Source organism: Taurulus bubalis (assembly GCF_910589615.1).
Source record: "Taurulus bubalis genome assembly, chromosome: 21".
NCBI lineage: Eukaryota > Metazoa > Chordata > Actinopteri > Perciformes > Cottidae > Taurulus > Taurulus bubalis.
This window is the reverse complement of record NC_136609.1, coordinates 2,328,011-2,349,959: the sequence shown is the minus strand read 5'-3', so window position 1 is coordinate 2,349,959 and position 21,949 is coordinate 2,328,011. Positions and strand designations below refer to the sequence as shown.

The 21,949-nt window shown below is 43.8% G+C and overlaps 1 protein-coding gene across 1 annotated transcript in view; it reads right to left on the bottom strand.

Moving 5' to 3' along the window:
* The window catches only part of LOC306752988 (activin receptor type-2A-like), a gene marked incomplete at both ends in the record, with an annotated part of 34,591 nt that overhangs the window by 2,158 nt on the left and 10,484 nt on the right, over positions 1 to 21,949 (bottom strand). Inside the window, 9 exons of the mRNA XM_079236820.1 lie at positions 1,762 to 1,892; positions 1,974 to 2,112; positions 3,413 to 3,527; positions 3,626 to 3,771; positions 5,924 to 6,067; positions 6,521 to 6,664; positions 15,099 to 15,253; positions 16,833 to 16,966; positions 17,874 to 18,081. Coding sequence (XP_079092946.1) covers positions 1,762 to 1,892; positions 1,974 to 2,112; positions 3,413 to 3,527; positions 3,626 to 3,771; positions 5,924 to 6,067; positions 6,521 to 6,664; positions 15,099 to 15,253; positions 16,833 to 16,966; positions 17,874 to 18,081 — 1,316 coding nt within the window. The remainder of the gene's footprint in view (positions 1 to 1,761; positions 1,893 to 1,973; positions 2,113 to 3,412; positions 3,528 to 3,625; positions 3,772 to 5,923; positions 6,068 to 6,520; positions 6,665 to 15,098; positions 15,254 to 16,832; positions 16,967 to 17,873; positions 18,082 to 21,949) is intronic.

Here is a 21,949-nt window from a genome sequence, read left to right as displayed (position 1 = left end):
AAGTTACAACCATGACTAAAGTTAGAACCATGACTAAAGTTAAAACCATGACTAAAATTATAACATGACTAAAATTATAACATGACTAAAGTTATAACATGACTAAAGTTACAACCATGACTAAAGTTATAACATGACTAAAGTTATATCATGACTAAAGTTATAACCATGACTAAAGTTATAACATGACTAAAGTTATAACCATGACTAAAGTTATAACATGACTAAAGTTATAACCATGACTAAAGTTACAACCATGACTAAAGTTAAAACCATGACTAAAGTTATAACATGACTAAAGTTACAACCATGACTAAAGTTATAACATGACTAAAGTTACAACATGACTAAAGTTACAAACATTACTAAAGTAATAACCATGACTAAAGTTATAACATGACTAAAGTTATAACCATGACTAAAGTTATAACATGACTAAAGATAGAACATGACTAAAGTTAGAACCATGACTAAAGTTATAACCATGACTAAAGTTATAACATGACTAAAGTTATAAACATGACTAAAGTTATAACCATGACTAAAGTTATAACATGACTAAAGTTATAACATGACTAAAGTTATAACATGACTAAAGTTATAACCATGACTAAAGTTATAACATGACTAAAGTTACAACCATGACTAAAGTTATAACATGACTAAAGCTACAAACATGACTAAAGTTATAACCATGACTAAAGTTATAACATGACTAAAGTTACAACCATGACTAAAATTATAACATGACTAAAGTTACAACCATGACTAAAGTTATAACATGACTAAAATTATAACATGACTAAAGTTATAACCATGACTAAAGTTATAACATGACTAAAGTTACAACCATGACTAAAGTTATAACATGACTAAAGTTACAACCATGACTAAAGTTATAACATGACTAAAGTTATAACATGACTAAAATTATAACATGACTAAAGTTATAACCATGACTAAAGTTATAACATGACTAAAGTTACAACCATGACTAAAGTTATAACATGACTAAAATTATAACATGACTAAAGTTATAACCATGACTAAAGTTATAACATGACTAAAGTTACAACCATGACTGAAGTTATAACATGACTAAAGTAATAACATGACTAAAGTTACAACATGACTAAAATTATAACATGACTAAAGTTATAACATGACTAAAGTTATAACATGACTAAAGTTATAACTATGACTAAAGTTATAACATGACTAAAGTTACAACCATGACTAAAGTTATAACATGACTAAAGTTATAACATGACTAAAGTTATAACATGACTAAAATTATAACATGACTAAAGTTATAACATGACTAAAGTTATAACATGACTAAAGTTATAACATGACTAAAGTTATAACATGACTAAAGTTACAACCATGACTAAAGTTACAACCATGACTAAAGTTACAACCATGACTAAAGTTATAACATGACTAAAGTTATAACATGACTAAAGTTATAACATGACTAAAGTTACAACCATGACTAAAGTTACAACCATGACTAAAGTTACAAACATGACTAAAGTTATAACCATGACTAAAGTTATAACATGACTAAAGTTACAACCATGACTAAAGTTATAACATGACACGTAAATAGCTCCGACCGCTGCGCCCTCAGCGGTGAAAAAGAAATGTTGCTGCCTGCCTGTGTGGTTGAACCGGTATACCACACAGCCCTGATAAATACATATAATAAGACGTCCCCGGTGTCATTGTTTAGGATATTCAGACAACAAAGGGTCTCACCGCGTGTTTCTGCCAGCAGTCTCTCAGAATGGGCCTCAGCTTCTTATGAACGACGACGTCCTGCATGTCATCCAGAGACGGATGCAGACCCACCTCCTCCTCGAACGGGAGCATGTACTCGTCCACGGGGCCTGTGAACGACACACAGAGTTAAACACAGCACGCACACGTCGGGGAAACAAACCGCACTGCGGCGTGGCGCCGGCCCTCACCGTCGGCGGCGGTGCATCGTGCCGCGAGCTCCCAGAGGAGGAGGCCGAAGGCGTACATGTCGATGCGCAGGAAAGAGTCGCGCTGGAAGTTGATGGCGCCCTCCAGGACTTCGGGAGCCATGTAGCGCCGTGTTCCCACCTGAGGGGGTCAAAAGGGAAACGGGGCAAGAGGTCAGAGGTCGGCGGCGGGACAGAAACACGAACGGAAAATCAGGGCGTTAGTCGTGAGGAAGTTATGACGCAGCTCACAGATGTGCTGAGACGGCGAAAAGTGATGCTCGCCATCGAACTGTGTGTCATAGTGGAAGCCGTAAACTGGTCCCTATGACCAGGGTTCATTCACATTATGACCAATGCTTTCCATGACTTTAAACCAAATTTCCATGATCAAACATTATTATGATTATTTGAAGGGTGCGTTAAGTGCCACTTGGGCTTCAAACTGAACCGTGTATCGAGTTGGCCGAGATATTGTAAAATCACAAAGCCTGCAGCGTTTATATAAAACAAGCAATCAATAAGTGAAGAATGGGAAGGGGGATATATATATATATTTATTTATTTTCACTGTCGGTGGAGATTGGTCCTTAGTGAATTCAGTCCAGTAAAGAGATTTCCCATAATCCTCTGCTCTAAAGCTATTCAGGGTGCTTCAAGCACCCACAGGGTTCACACACATTCTGACCAATGGATTTCCATGACTTTTCCATGACTTTAAACCAAATTTCCATGAGCAAACATCATCGTCATCGAACTGTGTGTCATACTGGGAGCCGTAAACTGGTCCCTGTATGACCAGGGTTCATTCACATTATGACCAATGCATTTCCATGACAAACATTTAGTGAAATCTGGGTGTAAACAGTAAAAAGTGAGTAAATGTAGTATTTAAACTAACAATGAGAATACAAAGCATACAGTAAACCTTAAATGACACAAATGAATGAGACAATAGTTTGATTAAAAGAATAAACATTTATATAGATGCCTGTATGTATGCCTGCTTATATTTTGAGTCTTTCTTTTAAAAGCAAATTCATTATTTTAAATGAACGTCATGAATCCACGAATATAACACATTTCCATGACTTTTACAAAACCTTTTTTTTTTCAAGGGCTTTTCTAGGCCTGGAAATAACCATTTAAAAATTCCATGACTTTTCCAGGTTTTCCATGTCTGTAAGAACCCTGCATGACACACAGTTAACCATATAAATGTGTCACCAGCTCCAGATGTTAAAATAACACTTTATGATTGTTTATGTCCCCGTATCCAGATGTACGGCCCACGCTGCCACCTATAGGCGCCGTGAGGTATTTCATAATATAACACTGTCATTCGTTTGTGGCTTTGCCAGCTTCCAACTTAAAAAGGCGGGAAAACCTGGTGAAGACGTGGACCAGTTGTCCACATTTAAACCTCCACCTGGAAGCCGTACCTGTCCGTGTGTGTCTCCTGCCGATTTCCCCGCCTCAAACACCAGGGCCAGGCCGAAGTCTGCTATGCAGGCGGTCAGGTTACTCTTCAACAGCACATTCTTACTCTTAATGTCCCTGAGAGACAACGAGGAAAACACACTCAGTGAGTGGAGAACAGGATGTGATGCAGACGTTTGGATAAAAGCCATTGTGGATGTTAAAGTGAGTGGAACCTGTGGGCGATGGAGGGCTTGTGTCCGTCCTTGTGTCCCGGGATGTCTTCGTGGAGGTAGGCCAGGCCGCGGGCCGCCGTCTGAGTGATGTGGCAGAGCTCGGTCCACGACACCACGTTGGCCTTCAGGTAGTCCGTCATCGAGCCCTGGAGACGCACGGGAAGAGAGAGGAGCCATGTCGTGTGTTTATTCAATGTATTTAAGTATTTGTTGCTGATTTCTGGACTTTAATAATTCAACGGAGGGTGATGAATGAAATTCACGACCTCCCGAGTGTCCTCTTAAAACCACAGTGACGTCCTTTGGTCTCCTGTCAGCGAGCCAACGTAAAGCTCATTTATTGTTCTCGGGGAATAACGGCGCTCTGATAAGTGCTCGTGTTTCTACGTTCTTTCATGTCTACATATCAAGGGATGAAGGACGCAGGCTCTTCATCAGCAAACACACAGTTATTGTACTATTCTACATGCGGAGACAACAACAAACAACAAACAAGCAAAATAATAACTTCAAAGTGGAGTATTTTTAGATACTGGTCACATTTGAATACATTTATAATAAATATTGACACATAATTGGGGATTTGGCTCCAAGACAAGGCGTTCCTTATCCTTTCCACATCTTTGTTCTTACATAATGTGTGTCAATATGATACAAGGTCACTTCCGGCAAGGCCAAAGACAGATGTAGTGGCAGGAGTGGCCACCAGGGGGCAGGCAGCTCCAACAGACAGTCAATCACTCTAATCTGTATTCTGTTTCTGGACCACTGCTTTGTGTGTTCACACCTGGGTTTATTCAGTATCTGTAAGTCCTGTCACCTTGTTAAAAAGAAAGACAACATCCCTCGCAGCTATGATTAAGTATGCATTGTCCAAGATGTGAAAAGGCTTTTAATTACGGGGAGTTTCGGAAGGGGCCTGCATCCTTTCAAGCAAGCCGGTGCACGCTTACAGATCCTGCAAACCTCAACACACGAAACTGCCTCGACGCAGCAAACATCAAGGCATAAATCAGCTGTCAAGGAGACTGAACTCTGCAATCACGACTCCAGCTGTGTTGCACAAGCGAAGGTTCAGCCAGAGCTGGCGTGGCCAACATTCTGACACCCGCTCTCAAAAAACTGGCAGGAAGGACAAGTTTTTTTTTGTAGTTTGGAGTTAAAGTTATGTATCTTCTGACAATAATTACAGTGCATGCTTGGCGAGGCACGAAGCCTAAAACTGCTTTAAAACTCTTTTATTCAATGTCGTTTCTACTCTGAGAGCTTCAGAGTCAGAGGAGCGCTTGCAGAGCGGCTGCAGGGTTAAGTGGCTCACCGAGAGGTGCATTGTGGGTTAAAGCCCCGCCTCCGCACCCACAACCTTTAATTTTTCAACCTTAATTCACACAGGGACGGTCTCTATACATTCCTGGCCGGGACGACTCAAGCGAGCGAGCGTCGGTAACGACCCTCAGAACACAGAAGCACTTAAAGCTGCGAGCGCCCCGGGGCCAACAAAGCTAAAATCCACAAAACACAGCTTATAAAAAGGGAAAAAGAGCAGCGTGAAGTATATTGTAATTATGGATTAGCGATACAAAGCAGGCCTCATGCATGTTTCCCCATTTTTTTCCCAGTGTTTACAACTTTATTAGCGGCCGATGGAACACAAACAGCTGGGTTGTCCAGTAACTGGAGCTCACCGGCCATCGGGCGTCTCCTGTGGCGCGTTTGCGTTGTTTCTTACGACGTTAACATGTCTGGATTTCACAAACAACCTCCTGTTCGGTTGTGGAAACCAGAGTCCTGATTTGGACTCGTTCATTTCAGTCTTAGTTTCAGATTGAATTATTTTGGATGCGAGGATGCGGCGCTAACGCCGTTGTCGCAACAATACTTTCCCAGAGTTAAAGCTAGCTTAGCTTAGCTCGTCATGTTTAAACCAAGTTTAGAAGTCGCTTTGAAACCAGATTTTGTACTTTTCCATCGGTGGAAAAGCTCTTGTGACCTTTTTAGGTGAAATGGAAAGCAGATTTTGTAAATGTATGTAAAGTGGGCAGTTAAAGTCGTCAAAATAATGGAGTGACGTTAGAAAAAGAGGTTTGCTTTGCTATTAAACTGCATAACAACATTTTATGTACTGCCTGTGCTTGTTAAAATTCTTCGCTCAGCTCCGACCTGCACGGCTCCTTATAACACAAAGACATGAGTCAGGAGCATGAAAGCTAGTAACATGAAACCTAGTAGCATGAAAGCTAGTAGCATGAAAGCTGGTAGCATGAAAGATGGTAGCATGAAAGCTAGCGGCCGGCGTACCTTTTCGTGGTAGGCGGTGATGAGCCACAGCTCCAGGTCCAGGTTGTTGTTCCTCTTCTCCGCGCCGATGAAGTGGAGGATGTTTTCGTGCTTCATGCCGCTCACGCAGAAGATCTCGTACTCGTTCTGCCACGACAGCTTGTCCTGGACGAGACGGAGAGACGGAGAGACGGAGCACACGTTATTCCTGTCGTCGAGACGCCCGATCAAAAGGCTGCTTTTTCAACCTGCACCCTAGTTTCCTCCATGTTTTAGGTGTCTGAAGGTAAAGGATGTAATGTAACGACTCTGCAGTAGTCAGATATATGTATTATATATTTATTAGCTTCAGCTCCAATCCACAGTGAGAACAAAACTCCACTGCAAATGTCTGAAAACATCATGAAAAGAACCCTGTATAAAAACAATATGTGTCTCGTTATGAAACCTCCTCCAGGTTGTTCAAGTCGTGACACTGATCATCTTTAACATCACAGTAAGCCAAGACTTTAAAAAAAGGTCCATTAATCTTGAACAAAAGAATCAAACACATCTGAACTGATATATTAGAACTGGAGATATAATAACACATCTTTTGTGTGTCTCACAGATTCTCACCTGAATGGGGAAGATCTTCACGGCCACAAAGTCGTTCAGCAGCTGAGCTTTCCACACGCAGCCGAAGCGACCGCGGGCCTTCATCTCTATCAGCTGCAGGGGCTTGTGCCCCAGGATGGGGGACGGGGGGGAGGGGCCGGGGTCCTGGGGGGAGAGAGAGGAGGAGAGAGAGGGAAAGGGAGAGAGAGAGAGAGCAGAGAGACAGAAAGGGAGAGATAGTGAGAGAGAAAGGGCAGAGAGGGAGAGAGAGAGGGAGGGCGAGAGAGCGAGGGAGAGAGACAGAGAGAGGGGAGAGAGACAGAGGGAGGGAGAGAGACAGAAAGAGAGAAAGAGGGCAGAGAAAATAAAGGAAAAGAAAAGACAGGACAGTTATTCTTCATTCTTTTCTCTATTAAAATCACATCGTCTCCCTTTGATGTGACGATGCTCTCAGAGAACTTGATTCTTTACGTTGAGGATCCTCGTTGCTTTTGCTATATTTATATTACGCCTGTTTGCTTTATTTGATCGTTAAAGCACTTTACAGACTCTGCATGTTTGCGTTCAGCGTTATTATCGCTGTGAAAGTCGTCTGGCAGCGAGGACACGGCATATTAAATAGGGGGGGGTTTGGATTCATTCATTTTAAATTAAATTAAACCCCCGGAGGCTGCGTTCGCTTGAGTTTACAGAAGCGGGATTGTAACGGGGGAAAAGGTGCCAGTTTGAATCAAATGAAAAAGCCTGGACTACCACTGAGCAACGCACACAAAGCTCAGCCTCCAACATGAGAGCACCACGCCGGCTGATTAAAGAACAATGCCGTTCGGGTCAAACCGTGTGTTCACGCTAATCCCGAATAAACAAAAGTGAACGCGGAGGAAGCCAAGTGTTCCAAGTCTAAAGTAGGTTAAACACAGCTGGTGATCGGGATTAAGCCGATCACTTTCACATGTGACTTCACGGGGAAGGACAGAGGGCGAACGAGGATATATAGAGAGAGAGGGGGTGAAAAGAAGCATGCGGCGAGGGAGTCACATTTCCAAAAGGATAAAAGGTAGAGAGGAGAAAGACGAGCACATGACTGATGGCCTTTGATGAAACCAGATACGCTTCTGTAAAAATCTCAACTATGCCTCCGTATTGCTGTTGTCGGGGAGAGAGCGAGGGGGAGAAAAGGGGAAAGCGTTCCCTGCAACGCGCCGATGTTCATGTTTTTACTTGAACTGAAGGCTTACGAGCTGCTCGATAAGCTGGAGCAAGTTTCAAGACCCGAGGCCCACAGGATCCATTCCAGCCGCGTGATAACATATCAAAAGCGCTCGGCAGTCCCATAAAACCCTTTTTTTTTGGGGTGAAAAGGTTCGCCGGCGATACGAGAGACCAGATTAAATACACATAATGCGTCCTCTTTGGCTGCGAGGGATGTATAAAAATATAAAAAAGGTACATTACTGCCAGCGTTTTGGCACTCACCCTTTCTTAAAGACACACACACGTCTTTTTAAGCGCCTGTCCTGACAGGATTATTGTGGCAACAGAAGCAAACCGTACACCACCGAGTCGCATTTATGGGTTTAGATTTTTATCCACCTGAAAATGTTGCTTTGCTCCTGAACTTTGTAGCTTCAAGTTCACACTAAACGACTGCTGAGGTACTTAAATACGTGCATGGGAATATACGATACATGGGAATATAACACTACATCAACCCACCAATAGCCAACAAAAAGGCTCTAGTATGGTGAGCTGCTGTGATGATGCAATAACCTAAATAATCATGCATTCTTTGAGAAGTAAGTTGCAGAATATCCGTTTGTGAACTTGTGAACATCTAACTTATGGTGTTGTTTGCTCCGGGGAAGAGAGGACGGCTCCCCCGGGATGCTGCAGTTTCACGCAGTCTAATCTGTTATTGAGTGCAGGTTGTACACGTGGCAGCAGCTGCAGGTTTCATTTCAAATCATCTTCAAGACACATCGTACGAGCCAAAATACTCAATCTGTACATTCACAGAAATGTCAATACATCGGTGCTTTATTCTTTCTCCCCTGAAATCAGGTTTTAACGTCACCATCCACAGGGCAAACCACTACACGTCGATTGGGGAATGATCAGAAGAGTATAGATGTATATATGTATATACAGTATTAGAGTTTGGCTATATGGTAGCATGGCACCATGTGACGAACAGGTTCATCTTCATTTAAAGTTATTGGTTAAATAAAATACAAATAAGTCCAGTAACAGTAAAACCATCTTCCTGCCACCTGATTGTGTTTCATCTCGTCTACCCGACACATTTAAGAGTCCTAATATATGACGTTATGAAATCTGGGGACATTTTCGGCTTTTATCCAACACTTTCCTCCCCAATCAGCTCTACAAGCCCAATGTGATTACCAACAAATACAAACAATGAGAGATATGAATAGATTATTTAGAACCCAAGAGCGATTAAATATGACAGGAAATTGCAGGGCGGGAATGTGGCTCCTTGTGCCATTAAGCCATCCAGCGTCACCGAGCCGTTAGTACAGTTATTGATCGTTGGGTCTGCAGTGATCGGTACTCTGATCATGATTTTGTGGAGGAGATTCTGATGTTATCAAACGCACGGCTCAGTGTTTTGTAGCGATTTAATACATTTTTCTGCATCTCCAAACAATTTCCTGTACGTTCCTGTGCTTGGTAATTAAAGCATTTCCAATTCTGATCATGATTAGCTGTTTTTTTAAATGTAATTCTGGGATGAGTCTGCAGAAACGCAACAAATTAAAGCACATCCATTGTACTTTATCATGATTATGACAGATGCAGGTTGGTAGGAAGCTGCAGATTTAGTTATGGTCATAAGAAAAAAGTTTCTCTATTTGACGTCCTTGGTGATGAAAGTCTCGTTGAGGTTAAGATGTCGTGTCTTCCCCTGTTCTGCGATCGTGATGCGCATGAGGAACAAATTTATCTCGGAAGGCCTCTGGCGTGCTCGACACGGACAAAGAGCTCAATGCAAGTCCTGATGACGTCTGAGGACAGGAGAGCGAGGAGAAGTCCTGCACAGACACAACGCCGACTGATGGATCTGATGGATTCAATGGATCTGATGGATCTGATGGCGAAGCACTGATCCTCAATGCCAGCACTGCTTGAGATGACGATGAAAAAAAGAAACTAAAACTTATCGCGGGACTCTTTTCTTTCTCTACGTCTGCATTGTTTCTGGAAACTCTTGGTCGGTCTTCCGGGCTCCGGCCTGACGAGGCGGCCCGGTCGGGTCCGGCCCCCCTGGGGAGTCACCGGATCCCTTGTCCGATCGCGGGGCCCCGTGGCCTCCAGCGGGGCCGCATTACACTCCGTCAGCAGACCGCAGGAAGCAGGAAAACAGAATCTGCTGCTTCACGCCGTTCTTCCCAACCCTCAACCGTCTCCCGTGACCTAATCGGATTTCACCATCGTCCCTTGCATCAGAACCCTTCAGGTCCGTTTTGGTCTGGTTTGGCTCGTCCCGGGTTCAGGGGCAGATGGGTATTCACAGATGAAATACAATCAAAATGCTAAGTTTGATTTTTAGAGATGGAAGTTCAACGGGCAGCTATTCTGAAGGTCGTACCTCGTTGACGAGACGGCCGTGAAACTTGAGGTCACGTCAAACACAAACCGCTGGCGACCCGACCTTCAAGAGAGTGAACCCGGACGGCTGCACTGACAATAAGGAGTCAAAACGTTGTTATTCAGAGCGCTGCCTCCTCTTTTGGAAATGAGGATTCTCTGCGATGTCTGCAGCCATCCTTCTCCTCCAGTTTGATCAAATTTCTGCCAAAGCACATTTGCAAAAGGCTTATGCTCCTCTTGTACTTAAGTCATTTACACTCTCCGACTTGCAATATGTTCCAGGTAAGAGGCAATTCTCCTACTTATGCAAAATGTGTCTGCCCTCCTCCGAGATGGGGAAGCATGCCGGCTGCTCCGTCTATGGGAGCCATAGGTCCAGCAGATACCGCTCAGGAAACTGGGTCACATCAGGCACAGTGCGTTACATAAACATCACAGGTGGACATTCATACCCAAAAAGAAAAGGGGGGGGCTGCATTCGGAGCCACGTTGGCCACTTTCCACCATGCACAATACGTTTTCAGCAGGGAACACAAAAGACATCCATCCATGCAATAAACCCAGGCAGAAAAAACAACAACGACGACAGGCAGAAATGTGCTGCGGACCGAGGAAACAAGACGCTGTCGAAAAAAAAGCAAAGAGAAGAAGAACAAAATGGTGGTCTGGGATCGAGGTGGAGAATTCATACCAAGCTCTGAACCCAAAGAAAGAAGAAAGGGAGAGGGGGGGAGAACTAAAATGGTTTTTAACTTCATTTGAACTGCTCTTACCTCCACCATAATGTGAAAGGCGTGCTGGTTGAAAAAGAACATAAGAAGCAAACAGAGACATTATTTTCTGTCAGTTAGTGGATTAAAATAGAGGCAGATAGAACAACCTTTTGTTCTCCATCGCACTCCGGACCAGGGCAATAAGCAGGTATATTTATGTATATTTTAGCAATTTAAGCGAGCAACTTAAAATGGATTGCGCAACGTGTGAAAGGACCACAAGAAGTTCTCCTGGATCTCAGGGAAACAAAACTAAAAGAAATGCATGAATGTACCCACAAAAAGAATCGTGGAAGAGACAGAAATGTTGGGTTAACAAGTGAATGAAAAGATGAACACAGAGCTCGGCTTGTACAATAGGATGTCCTTCTCAACGAGAACAGCTTGCCTTTCTTCAAACATAACTTTAAGAAATATGTTCGCATGGAATAGAGGCTGGAAGAACACATTTTAAAAGAATATTTTTCCGTTTAAAACAGGAACTATGCGATGTGGTATTGGCACATTTTGGTCAACACCAAAAACGTATTTAAAGTTCAATACACAGCCACATGAAAGACCAATTCATGTTAAATAAAAGCTCATTTAAGTCTCTCGTTTAGAGGATTTCAAGCATAACTCAACCCTAAAAACAAAGTAGGTCTTTCTTCCTTTCTTCCAAGGATGTTTGGAGTCCTCTTGGCTACCAGGAGTCCTTTGGAAAGCTGCACCCAGACAAACAAGACGCAAGTAGCTCCATAATAAAGCAATTGATGAGATTTTGGTCAGAATCGATCTGGCGAGATGGATAGAGATAAGAAAATCGGGTCCAGGTGGAAAAAAAAACGAGGCCAGACTTACGTTTAAGTGCTCCAGGCCTCTCCCAGTGAAAGCTGTGGGTCTGTGTACTCAGACAGAATCAATTCCAGTTTGCCTCCACTTCGCACTGTGGTGTGAATAATGGAGGCTTGGTGGCAGATACGCAGCTCGCGATGGACCGCGATCACAGTGACATAATGACGGGAGGCAATTAAGTTGGGTTTCAGCCCGGATTAAAATCATTTGAAGGGTCGTAGAGTCGGTAAAATGTCGATCAAGCGTGCACTTTGGGAGCCCGCCCCCTTCCTTGTGGACTCCGCCCTCCGGCCCGCCCCGACGAGGAGCCGGCGTCACACAGCAGGAGCCTTCGGTCCTCGAGGAGGAAGCCATTAAAGATCATTAAGTGGGAACAATTACTTTTGCATGTTTCATTACCTTGCAAAGAAAATAATGGCAGGAGCTTGATGACCTTTTTTTCGTCTATGAACGCCTCCGAATATGTGCAGAAAATCGTGGATGATTTGAATTTCATGAAGATAAATATAGATTTTTCTCCTACGGTCATTAACATGAACATCAATTGGAGGTTGAAGCTTTTACTGAAGCAAACCAGCATTATGCATACGTGACATCTCTGTGCTCTGATCCGACTGCAGCTGCTTGTTCGTGACATAATCACACTCCTACTCCTTTTAATTAGAGATTTAGATTAAAAGAGCGCAGTGTGAAGCACAGCTCTGCCAGGTTTTTAAGAGAAGCAGCACACGGATGTTGGGAAACGACCAACACCTGCGACGAGCGACCGTAAACCGCTTCCCGCTCACGCAGGGCGCTAAAAAAGCTAACTGGCAACCAGTGCGGGCAATTTGTAAGTGTCACATTAAAAATACATGAATGCGTATGGAGCACAGGAACGAGCATGATGAAGCAGAAACGAGGGAATCTAGAAAACGGCTTCTGCTTTTCAAGTTTCAACCAGTCGCTGAAAGCCGAGACGGAACGGAACGAGGATTTTGCCACGCTTTAAATGTAGACATTTTATGAAAATTGGACGCAATGAGTTGCAAAAAGCTGTCCTGCCTTCGGACAACTCTTGCATGGAGAGTGACTGGAAAGTTGGTCATTTAGTTTGCTTGCCAAGAGTTCTACGAGGAGATCGATACCACTCTCATGTCAGCGCGTTAACAACCAGATCACTTTTGACTTCATGCCACGAGTCGCTTTTAACACGAGACATTCTTCAAACGTCAGATATGTTAGAGTCCAGAAAATGTCTCTCGCTCTCTATAAATAAATAAATAAATACATTTAAATAAATAAATATACCAATATAAATAAATATACATGTATATAAATATATAAATAAATACAGATACATAAATAAATTATATATATATATATATATATACGAATTTATATAAATAAATATAATATATATACATAAATAAATATAAATAAACATAATACATATATGAATATATAAATAAATATGTGTATATAAATAAATATACATATATACCTACATATTAATATACATATATAAACAAATATAATACATATATCCGAATATATACATATACATATATATATATATATATATATATATATATATATATATATATATATAAATATACATATATAATATAATAAAAATAGATAGAAGATAGAAATAAATGCCCTCCCACTGCATCCATCTCTCTCCTCTCCGTGTCTTTCTCCATCTTCCAAACTGAAAACTCGACTCAATCCGTTACAAAACAAGCTGATGATGCCGGAGCAACTGAACGTGCATCAGATAGTGATTGCAAATACGTCTGCGTTTGTTTTATCCTCCTTCGAGCAGCAGGCGGGTGGAGTTGACTGCATCTCCTCCTTCCAGAAACAGCATAGGAGCTGACTTTTAAACACGCTCTTGTACGAGTGACCTCCTTTCCTCCGCCTGTCCTTGTACACCTACTCGTTCATGCATTAAATACTTCTGCACACGCACACGCGATCATACGCATCCGGCACGGCTTCATTTGTTCCATCGCGGCTATTTGATTTAATTTTCTCCCTCTTGTGATTTTATGAATATTTTAGCTGCATCATCATTAGTTATCTGATCCGCTCTTCTTTGGTCCCGTTCTGTTCAATGTTGTTTATTTATTTATTCATCTGCTTCCAGGTAGGATGATTCATAAGCCTCTTAGCGGTGTTGTTTTTCCAATGCACATTAGCATCTGATTCCATTGTGTCGCTGTCTTTTTATCTCTTCCCTGCTCTGCTTTAGCACTGTGCAAATACAATAACTAAGTTAAAAAAATAGCATGTCTCTCCTCTGCACTAACCACCCACCCAACACCAGCACATCCTCCAAGGCAGCGCTGCGAGCGTCTCTGTGTTTAGTTGTGTTTGCCTATATAAAGCCTCATCAATAATGCAGAGGCCCCTGACTCCTCTTCCATACGGTGGAAGCTCTGCATGGGTTTTCTTTTCCCCCCTGCTGCTGCTGAGCAGCACAGAATGTAGCGCCGCCGCCGTCGGGTTAAAACCGCCTTCAAAATCATAAAAAAAAAGAAAGAAAAGAGGAATGAATCAGGAATTCAGAGCCTTATTCTCAGTCCTACAAGAACGGAGATATTTAAAAGGTTTGCAGGAGGTGATGAAACTGGCCGACATGAAAATGATCAGACGTGTAGATATGAGAGTTTTTTTTAGGGAAAAGGCCTGATGGCAAGTTTGGCTGAACAAGGAAAAGAAAAGAGAGCGAGTGATAAAAGGTGAATGACGAAACGTTCAGAAGTCCATTTTGTCCGATTGTCCGTTTCCATCTTATGTGTTTAAAAGCCCGACACAATGAGAACCGTCCCAACGACGGACGGCTGCATTGAGAGTCTGAGACTCGAGAAAAAAGAAACGGACAGAACCAGAACTCATAACTCTGGAAGAAGAAACTGAAAAGGCAATAATAGTTAAAAACAGAGGTGTTTTTACTGCATCACACAACACAAGCGGCTTCTTTTTACACGAGCAAGTAATGAGCATTAAATCAACTCAATCAACCAGAGCAGAATGAGACCACTTCTGCATTTCATTTATTATTTTAGACCTGCATTATGTGCCGGAGAAACGGTGAACTTTCTTGGTTATTCCTGTTTTAGTTAAAATACGTAAATCTGGGTGTTTTTACATTTCCTCTTTGTTTGCAATGAACAGAGACGAGACGCGATGGCCGCCGCGGCTGAACCGACAGAAAGAGAAACTCCGACTGCGTCAGCAGCGACTTTGAAGTAAGTGGACCGCGGTTGCTGCTGCGCCGTTTGATTGACAGGTGACCTCTGGAAACGGTGACGAGCGTCGCGGACGTGGAGACGAAAGAAAGTTTTAAGAATCTGTGTTTTTACGTCTGGCTTTTGGTTTTCTCTGAGACTTACATGTGTGGGGACGAGGGCCGCCGGGTAGGCCAGCTTGTGATGTCTCCACATCCAGAAGGAGAAGAGGACGACGGCGGCCAGGCCGATGATGGGGACCAGGGAGTACAGCAGGGTGCTGAAGAGCTGGGGCTTCTGGGAAAATGGGTTGGAGGTGGCTGTGGGGAGAAGATAGTGGAAAGAAGAAGAAGAAGAAACATTTTAAAGATAGGACTCATAACCGCACAACAAAAATGAAGCAATGTAAAAAATGATGGACGGAGAAGTCAAAGGTGAAAACAGGAATAAAGAGAAAGAAAACCGCGCGCCTGATTGGCCTGACATTGTGCTACATCATCTCTAAGTGCAGCACCAACTCTGCTTACAGCTTACTGCCACTGTGCTTAGGGATCATATCAATGCACGCACACACACACACACACACACACACACAGACACACACACATGCACGCACAGGATTAGCAAATCTATCTCGTGACATAACGTAATCCGCCTGCCAAAAATAACAGAGGCCTGAACTGCGTCCGACCCCTGCGGGAGGCGCTGGGTGACGCCTGCTGGCTCAGCCCGTCCTCCCATCACAAGGTGTGACAGTCTGATTCGGCAGTGCTGTCAGAGCGCCGACGCTCGGACGCCAACCTCGGGGTGGGAGGAGGGTTGGGGGGGGGGGGGGCTGCACCAGCTGCATCATGGGACGCTCGGGGCGCTTGTCAAAAGAGTTCGTCTCCGCAGGGTGTCTGCAGGCTTTCAGAGAGTCAAATTTAAAGAAATACGAAAAGACAGACCGGCCTGTTGGACAATTTAGCCGGAAAAGTGACGAGCGCCGCCACACAGAAGTGTTACGTGGCATCGTTCTGCATTTGAATGAGTCTCACTATCTTCTCTTCTGCGGATCGGCTTTGTTCCTCCTCTCAAATCTCACATGAAAACACTCGTTATCAAAAAGGACTCCTTTGCTAATCGTCTCTGCTTCAGTCTCATCGGTGTTATCTGTCTCTCAGCATCGTCTCATCTGTTGGAGTCACTGATGGATCATTTGGATTGACGGAAGGTTCAATGCAAAAGTAAACTGCATGCAAACACATAAACGTATTAATATCACAATGTCTTGACGATGAGACTGCAACGTTTTTACTGGATCGGTTTATCGTGGGCTTTATTGATAAGATGCATCAATGAGGTCATGTTCTACCTCACATGACACTTTGTGGAGAGACTATGTCTCCAAAGTCAAAGCTTGGACGTTGTGTAAATGTTCTGAGTGTTTTTGCTCCTAACGGCGCCACCTTAAATACACAGATACAGGGTTCATACACATTCTGACTAATGGATTTCCATGACTTTAAACCAAATTTCCATGAGCAAACATTTAGTGAATTCTGGGTGTAAACAGTAAAAAGTGAGTAAATGTAGTATTTAAACTAACAATGAGAACACAAAGCATACAGTAAACCTTAAATGACACAAATGAATGAGACAATAGTTTGATTAAAAGAATAAACATCTATAAAGATCTGCTTATAGTGTGAGTCTTTCTTTTAAAAGCATATTCATTATTTCAAACTCAGCGTAAATGAACGTCATGAACACATGAATATAACACATTTACATGACTTTTACTAAACCTTTTGGGGATTTTATTTTTTTCAAGGACTTTTCCAGGCCTGGAAATAACCATTTAAAAACTCCATGACAGTAAGAGCCCTGCAGACAGCGTGCGTGTGCGTCTGTACGTACTGTAGGCGGTTGAATGGTGCGGGTCGCTCTGCGGCGTCGCTTCAGGCGCGTACAGGAACTTCTCGTTGCACATGTTGCCTTCGCAGCAGCAGAAGAAGACGTCGGGGCTCTCCTTCCTCTCCACGCACTCGTTACTGCGGAGGACACGGAGGTGGGAATTAAAAAAAAAACAACAAGGATCTCACCGATCTCTCCTCTCTGCTCACCGCAGAGGACGTGGAAGCAATTTATTTTTATTTAAGTGCGAGTGCACTCTCGCGCACAGGGGGGGGGGAAACCATCATCTGCATGTGCACGCACACACACGCGCACACACACACACACACACACACACACACACACACACACACACACACACTTCTCGATGCACTCACTGCAGAAGGACATGGTGCACAAACACACTTGGAACATACGCGCACACACTCTCACTCTCACACACTTCCTCTGCAGCCCCTCTCTGCTGCGGAAGACATGAAAGAAAAACATTTATAAAATATGACTCCTACACACGCCAACACACACACACACACACACACACGTACACTAACAATCGCACACACTCTCTTTCACACTCACACAGTCATCAGATAAAAGCCAAAGGAAGTGGCAGCCGCCCTCGACTTGCTCTGGACTCTCCGGGGAGGCGAGGCGGCGCCGTCTGAGCAGAGGTACCCAAACCGAGCGGGCTGCAGAATCTACAGCAGCGTTATCGCTCGGGAATCAAAGGGAAACAAGCAGAACCGGCTCGAACCAGCAGCCAGTGCCAAGCTCGTGTTCCAGCCGGGAGGAAACTAGAATAATACCACCTATTAATATCTGTTTACTGCTGGAGATGAACACAGCAATTTCAATTTCCTCTGCCTGGTAATTAAAAATGCAGCCTTGTGCCAGTCATTGGGACGGGGAGGAATAAAACCGCTGCTTTAAATGTCTTCACAGAACAGGTCTATTTGTTTGTGCTTGAAGGTTGGACACATAGATACACACAGGAGGAATAAAGGATGTTTTAGTACAATTAGTGGTGTTTTTTTTCTGCCGTACCTGTCATAGCAGTTGACGTCGTCCAGCCAGCAGCCCTGCCGGACGACCTCCACGCTCCCGGAGACGTTCTTCCACGTGGCGAAGCAGTGCCGCCGCTTCTCTTTATCGCCGTAGCAGGGCTCGATGCCGCTGCGGTTGGTGCGCTCCTTCTCCCAGCTGGAGTTGTAGTAGGCGCACTCTTGCGTCTCCGAGCGTCCCAGGATGGCACCTGCAGAGGACGGAGAGGAAGAATTATGGTTTTTAAAAAGACGGTTGTTGAAAATACACAATAGTTCTATCAGACATGTCGGCCTTAAAGCAGCTTTGGAAGTGGAGGATTTACGAGCCACTGTGGCTGAAGATGAAAAACACATAAAATAAGATAATTTAGTTGTGTATCAATAACTGGTGGAATGACATTTTACAGCCTCGAAGAATGTGAAGTCATCAACCATTTAGTTTCAATAGAATTCACTTCTGTGGGACTTTTTTAGTGCTTCAGAGTCAATAGATGGGCAATAAAAAGTGCCCAGGTATAACAGAGAAAACAAGGTTATGAAGAAACCAAAATCCACACAACTGTCGTGAGCCGATTGACTTCCCCGCCAAAATAAAAGGAGACTCTGATTTCCCGCGGATGAACGCAGGCGGCAGGTTTTGGCAAACCGATATCCAGGAGAAAACGCTGCATGACAGCTTGTCAGTTTAGCGTAGCCGCCGCCGCCGCTCATCAGCTGTCAGAGAGCGAGTCCGGTTCAGACTGCTGACGAGCCCGAAGACAGTCGGCCTCCGCCCGGCGCTTCAGACACAGGAAACCAAAACGGATTCCTACGTCTCGTTTTGTTTGCGCTCCCAAAGGGGCAATAAGCCGCTTTTTACTGCTCGGAGACATCAATGTTAACTCTCAGTCATCCGGATGCAATGAGCATCCCTCAATGCCAGAGAGCTCTGCTCCTGACCGAAGGAAACTGTTATTATTACGCTGCTTATCAAGGTGATGTTTCATTCTACTGAAAAATCACACACAAAAGACAACTTACGTATGAAAAATAGACCTTTAAACTCAGCAAACAGCTCTAAATCGTGCAACATGTCCGTTTTATGTAACTGGTACATGATAATCTGTTTCATGGTGCGTCTATTTGAACTTTTTTATGTGCGATTACTGAACTTTTCTTCATTATGAATGCATTTATACCAGGTATTCATGATATATTCTCATTTATTTGCACTGTTGACCTCGCCAGCTTTGATTTATTGTTGCTTTTAACGTGTTATTTAACGGAGAACGATGCTTCAGTTTATGTGATCGTTATCCAATTCTCCTCCACTGACCGTGTTTAGCTGAGCTTCCATAATGGAGGTTTAGGAAGATGATGCGCCCTTCATTAAAATGGCTGCTTAAGTAAAGCCAGCTAATGCAGGTCTCTTTCCATCGGCATTAGCAGCTGCAGACGGAGGCGAGCGGCTACCTCACTGGCAGGCGAGGTCACTCTGCCTCTTAGCAGCACTTTCTCTCATCAAATCCATTTCCCATGCAACAGGTGCAACTGCAAACTGTAGAAAATAGTCTGATGAATGAGCGGAGCCCGAGCAAAGAATTCGGTGTGTTGAAAACGCCAGAGAAGACGAGTCTGCCTGAACATGCAATTAAGCATTAATAACTCCACGGGGAAGATGACATCATTCGATGCGAACAAATCACTAAACGTGACGGCACGAAATGAACGAGAGCAAACGTTGTATGTTTCAAGGAAAAGGCGAACGACTGCCAAGATGCCCTTGAGCAAGACATCTGCAGCAGGGATTACGTGGCAATGAGAGCTGCTGAAAAAGGCCGGGCCTCCTGTATGAAAGTGACAAAAGAAACGCCCTCAAATACTGTATTGAACTCGAATGCTTGGTGAGCCTTTAGATATCCCAGCATGCCTTCAGGGTGTTAAAGCATCAAACTATATAGCTTGATGCTTTCCTTAGAATAAGCTAATCTGATGCGGCTACACCACATTCGCGGTGTAAGTGGGCTTTGTGCGGCCGGCGCCTGCTTTCTATTCCTTCTCCTCTTCTTCCTGGATGGGAGTGAACGCTCCCCTCCACGGGCACCCGTGGGAGCTGGGAGCGATAATTACGGCGAGGTATGCAGAGGTAAAGCGGAAGGTTAGCTCATTAGCCACTTCTGGTGTAACGGCATTAGCCATGCTAGCGCTGATCCCCATGGACGTTACGTGGAGCTTCTTGGCTCGCGCGTTTCCATTTTACTGGGGAGTGATTTACAACGACCGCAGCAGGAAGGATTAGCCCGACTTCCTGTGTGAACTTCATCACCAGCGTCACAATAAGGAGTGAGCAGGTGGAACAAAGACAGGAAACCATTATGTCTCTTAAACCTAAAGAAACCTACGGACTTGTTATTTTCTAGGTATTAATCTGCAGTTTTTGTCATTGTTTTTGCTATAATATGTTAGAATACAGTGACAAACCCCCAGTATAAAGGTTTAAAACCCAAAGATATGTATATACACAACTAAACAAAAGCATCTGAGCTTGGATTGATCCTCCTGCCCTGAGAAGAAAGTTTGCTCTTTATGATATCGTCTCATATATTCACAGCTCCATTGATAACGACTCAATTCAGGTATTACACTGTGTGAGAAAGAGCTGTGAGCCGTGTGAACTGCAAATACAGAGCTGCGCTGTAAATACAGCCGCTAAGAGCCGAAATCAATCACCGCACTGAAATGAGGTGACAGTACGGGACGGCTGCCTATAGCGCCGTGTGCCAAAGGTGGGCGAGAGCTGCCCGGCAGTATGGCGGATATGAAGGGTATAAAGCAGAGAAATCAATCTTCTGACTAAGTCGCAGCTCAGAGGTTCACTAAAGCGGATAATGTCAGTGAGTGCAGAGCCTACACGAGCGATTGTGCAAGGACATACAATAGGGCTTCCACCCACCAACACACATCCAGGCAATAAAGAGAAGCTCTTTGTCTCAGGAAGATATTTCACGTATAGAAATGTCAAACGCAAGGTCGTCTTCTTGCGTAGGAAAATGTCAGCGTCAAAATAAAGAAGGAGAGGACACAAGAAAAGAAGCTAAAAGCTATTTCGTCTCCACCTTCATGTCGAGGTAATTGATAATAATGGCGGAGAATGGAAGGTCAGCGCGAAGAAAAGCATCTATTTACACGTCGCATGTGAAGAACGCCGATAATGAAGCCGTTGACTTATCGCCTCATTCAGAAAAGGAAAAGTCGGGTCCTTCCTTTGCTTCATCAAGAAAATTATTTGCACGCAGCTACAAGTGCAATCAGTCAAATCACTGCAGCGCCTCAAAGAATGCACGCTCCCCTGCCACGCGGCTTCCTTTCTTCTGGTGTAAAGAAGCGACCACATGGTGTTTTCTCTGAGAGACATTCATCACGGTTAACCGCGGCCTACTTTAGCTGTGGACGTTTCTGCAGAGCGTCTAAACACCCGACCCACTTCTCAATCCACTGGGGCTTTTTTTTTTTTTTCGCCCTCGCCCCTCATTAGCCGCCTGAAAATCCACTCTGACATTTTACATTTTTTACATTCTGCCCATTTAGCGGATGCTCTCTTCCACGGTGATTACGCTACCGTCAAACTCACGAGACATTCCTGCAGCCGCAGAACAATCTGATGAGGCAATTAGACCCGCTTTCTTTTAAAGAACAATTAGACGGCAAACAGGGGGACGTGGTTCAGAGAGAGAAAAAGATTGCGACTGGAGATTACTGATTATCTGCTGCCGGCTCTGAAAATGACATCTTTTGTGCGGCGGCCAAGAGGTCATGTCAGGTGAAGGCGATTCTGAGAACCTGGACGCGAGAGACGCTTCCCTCTTTGACAGCGAGGCGCTCCGATGGACCCGAAGGCTCAGAGAGCCAGAGTTCAGCTGAAGCTTCAAAAAAGGAAATCGATTCAAGGTCCAGATGTTTGTTTGATATGAGCAATGCCGGGAAAATGGTCTTATTGTTGAGAAAGAAGCTCCACAGGTTGCTGTTATTGGAAGTTAGTAGAATGTTCTCACTTAAATGTCATTAAAACGACTCCAAATACTGTTTTGGGTTATAAGT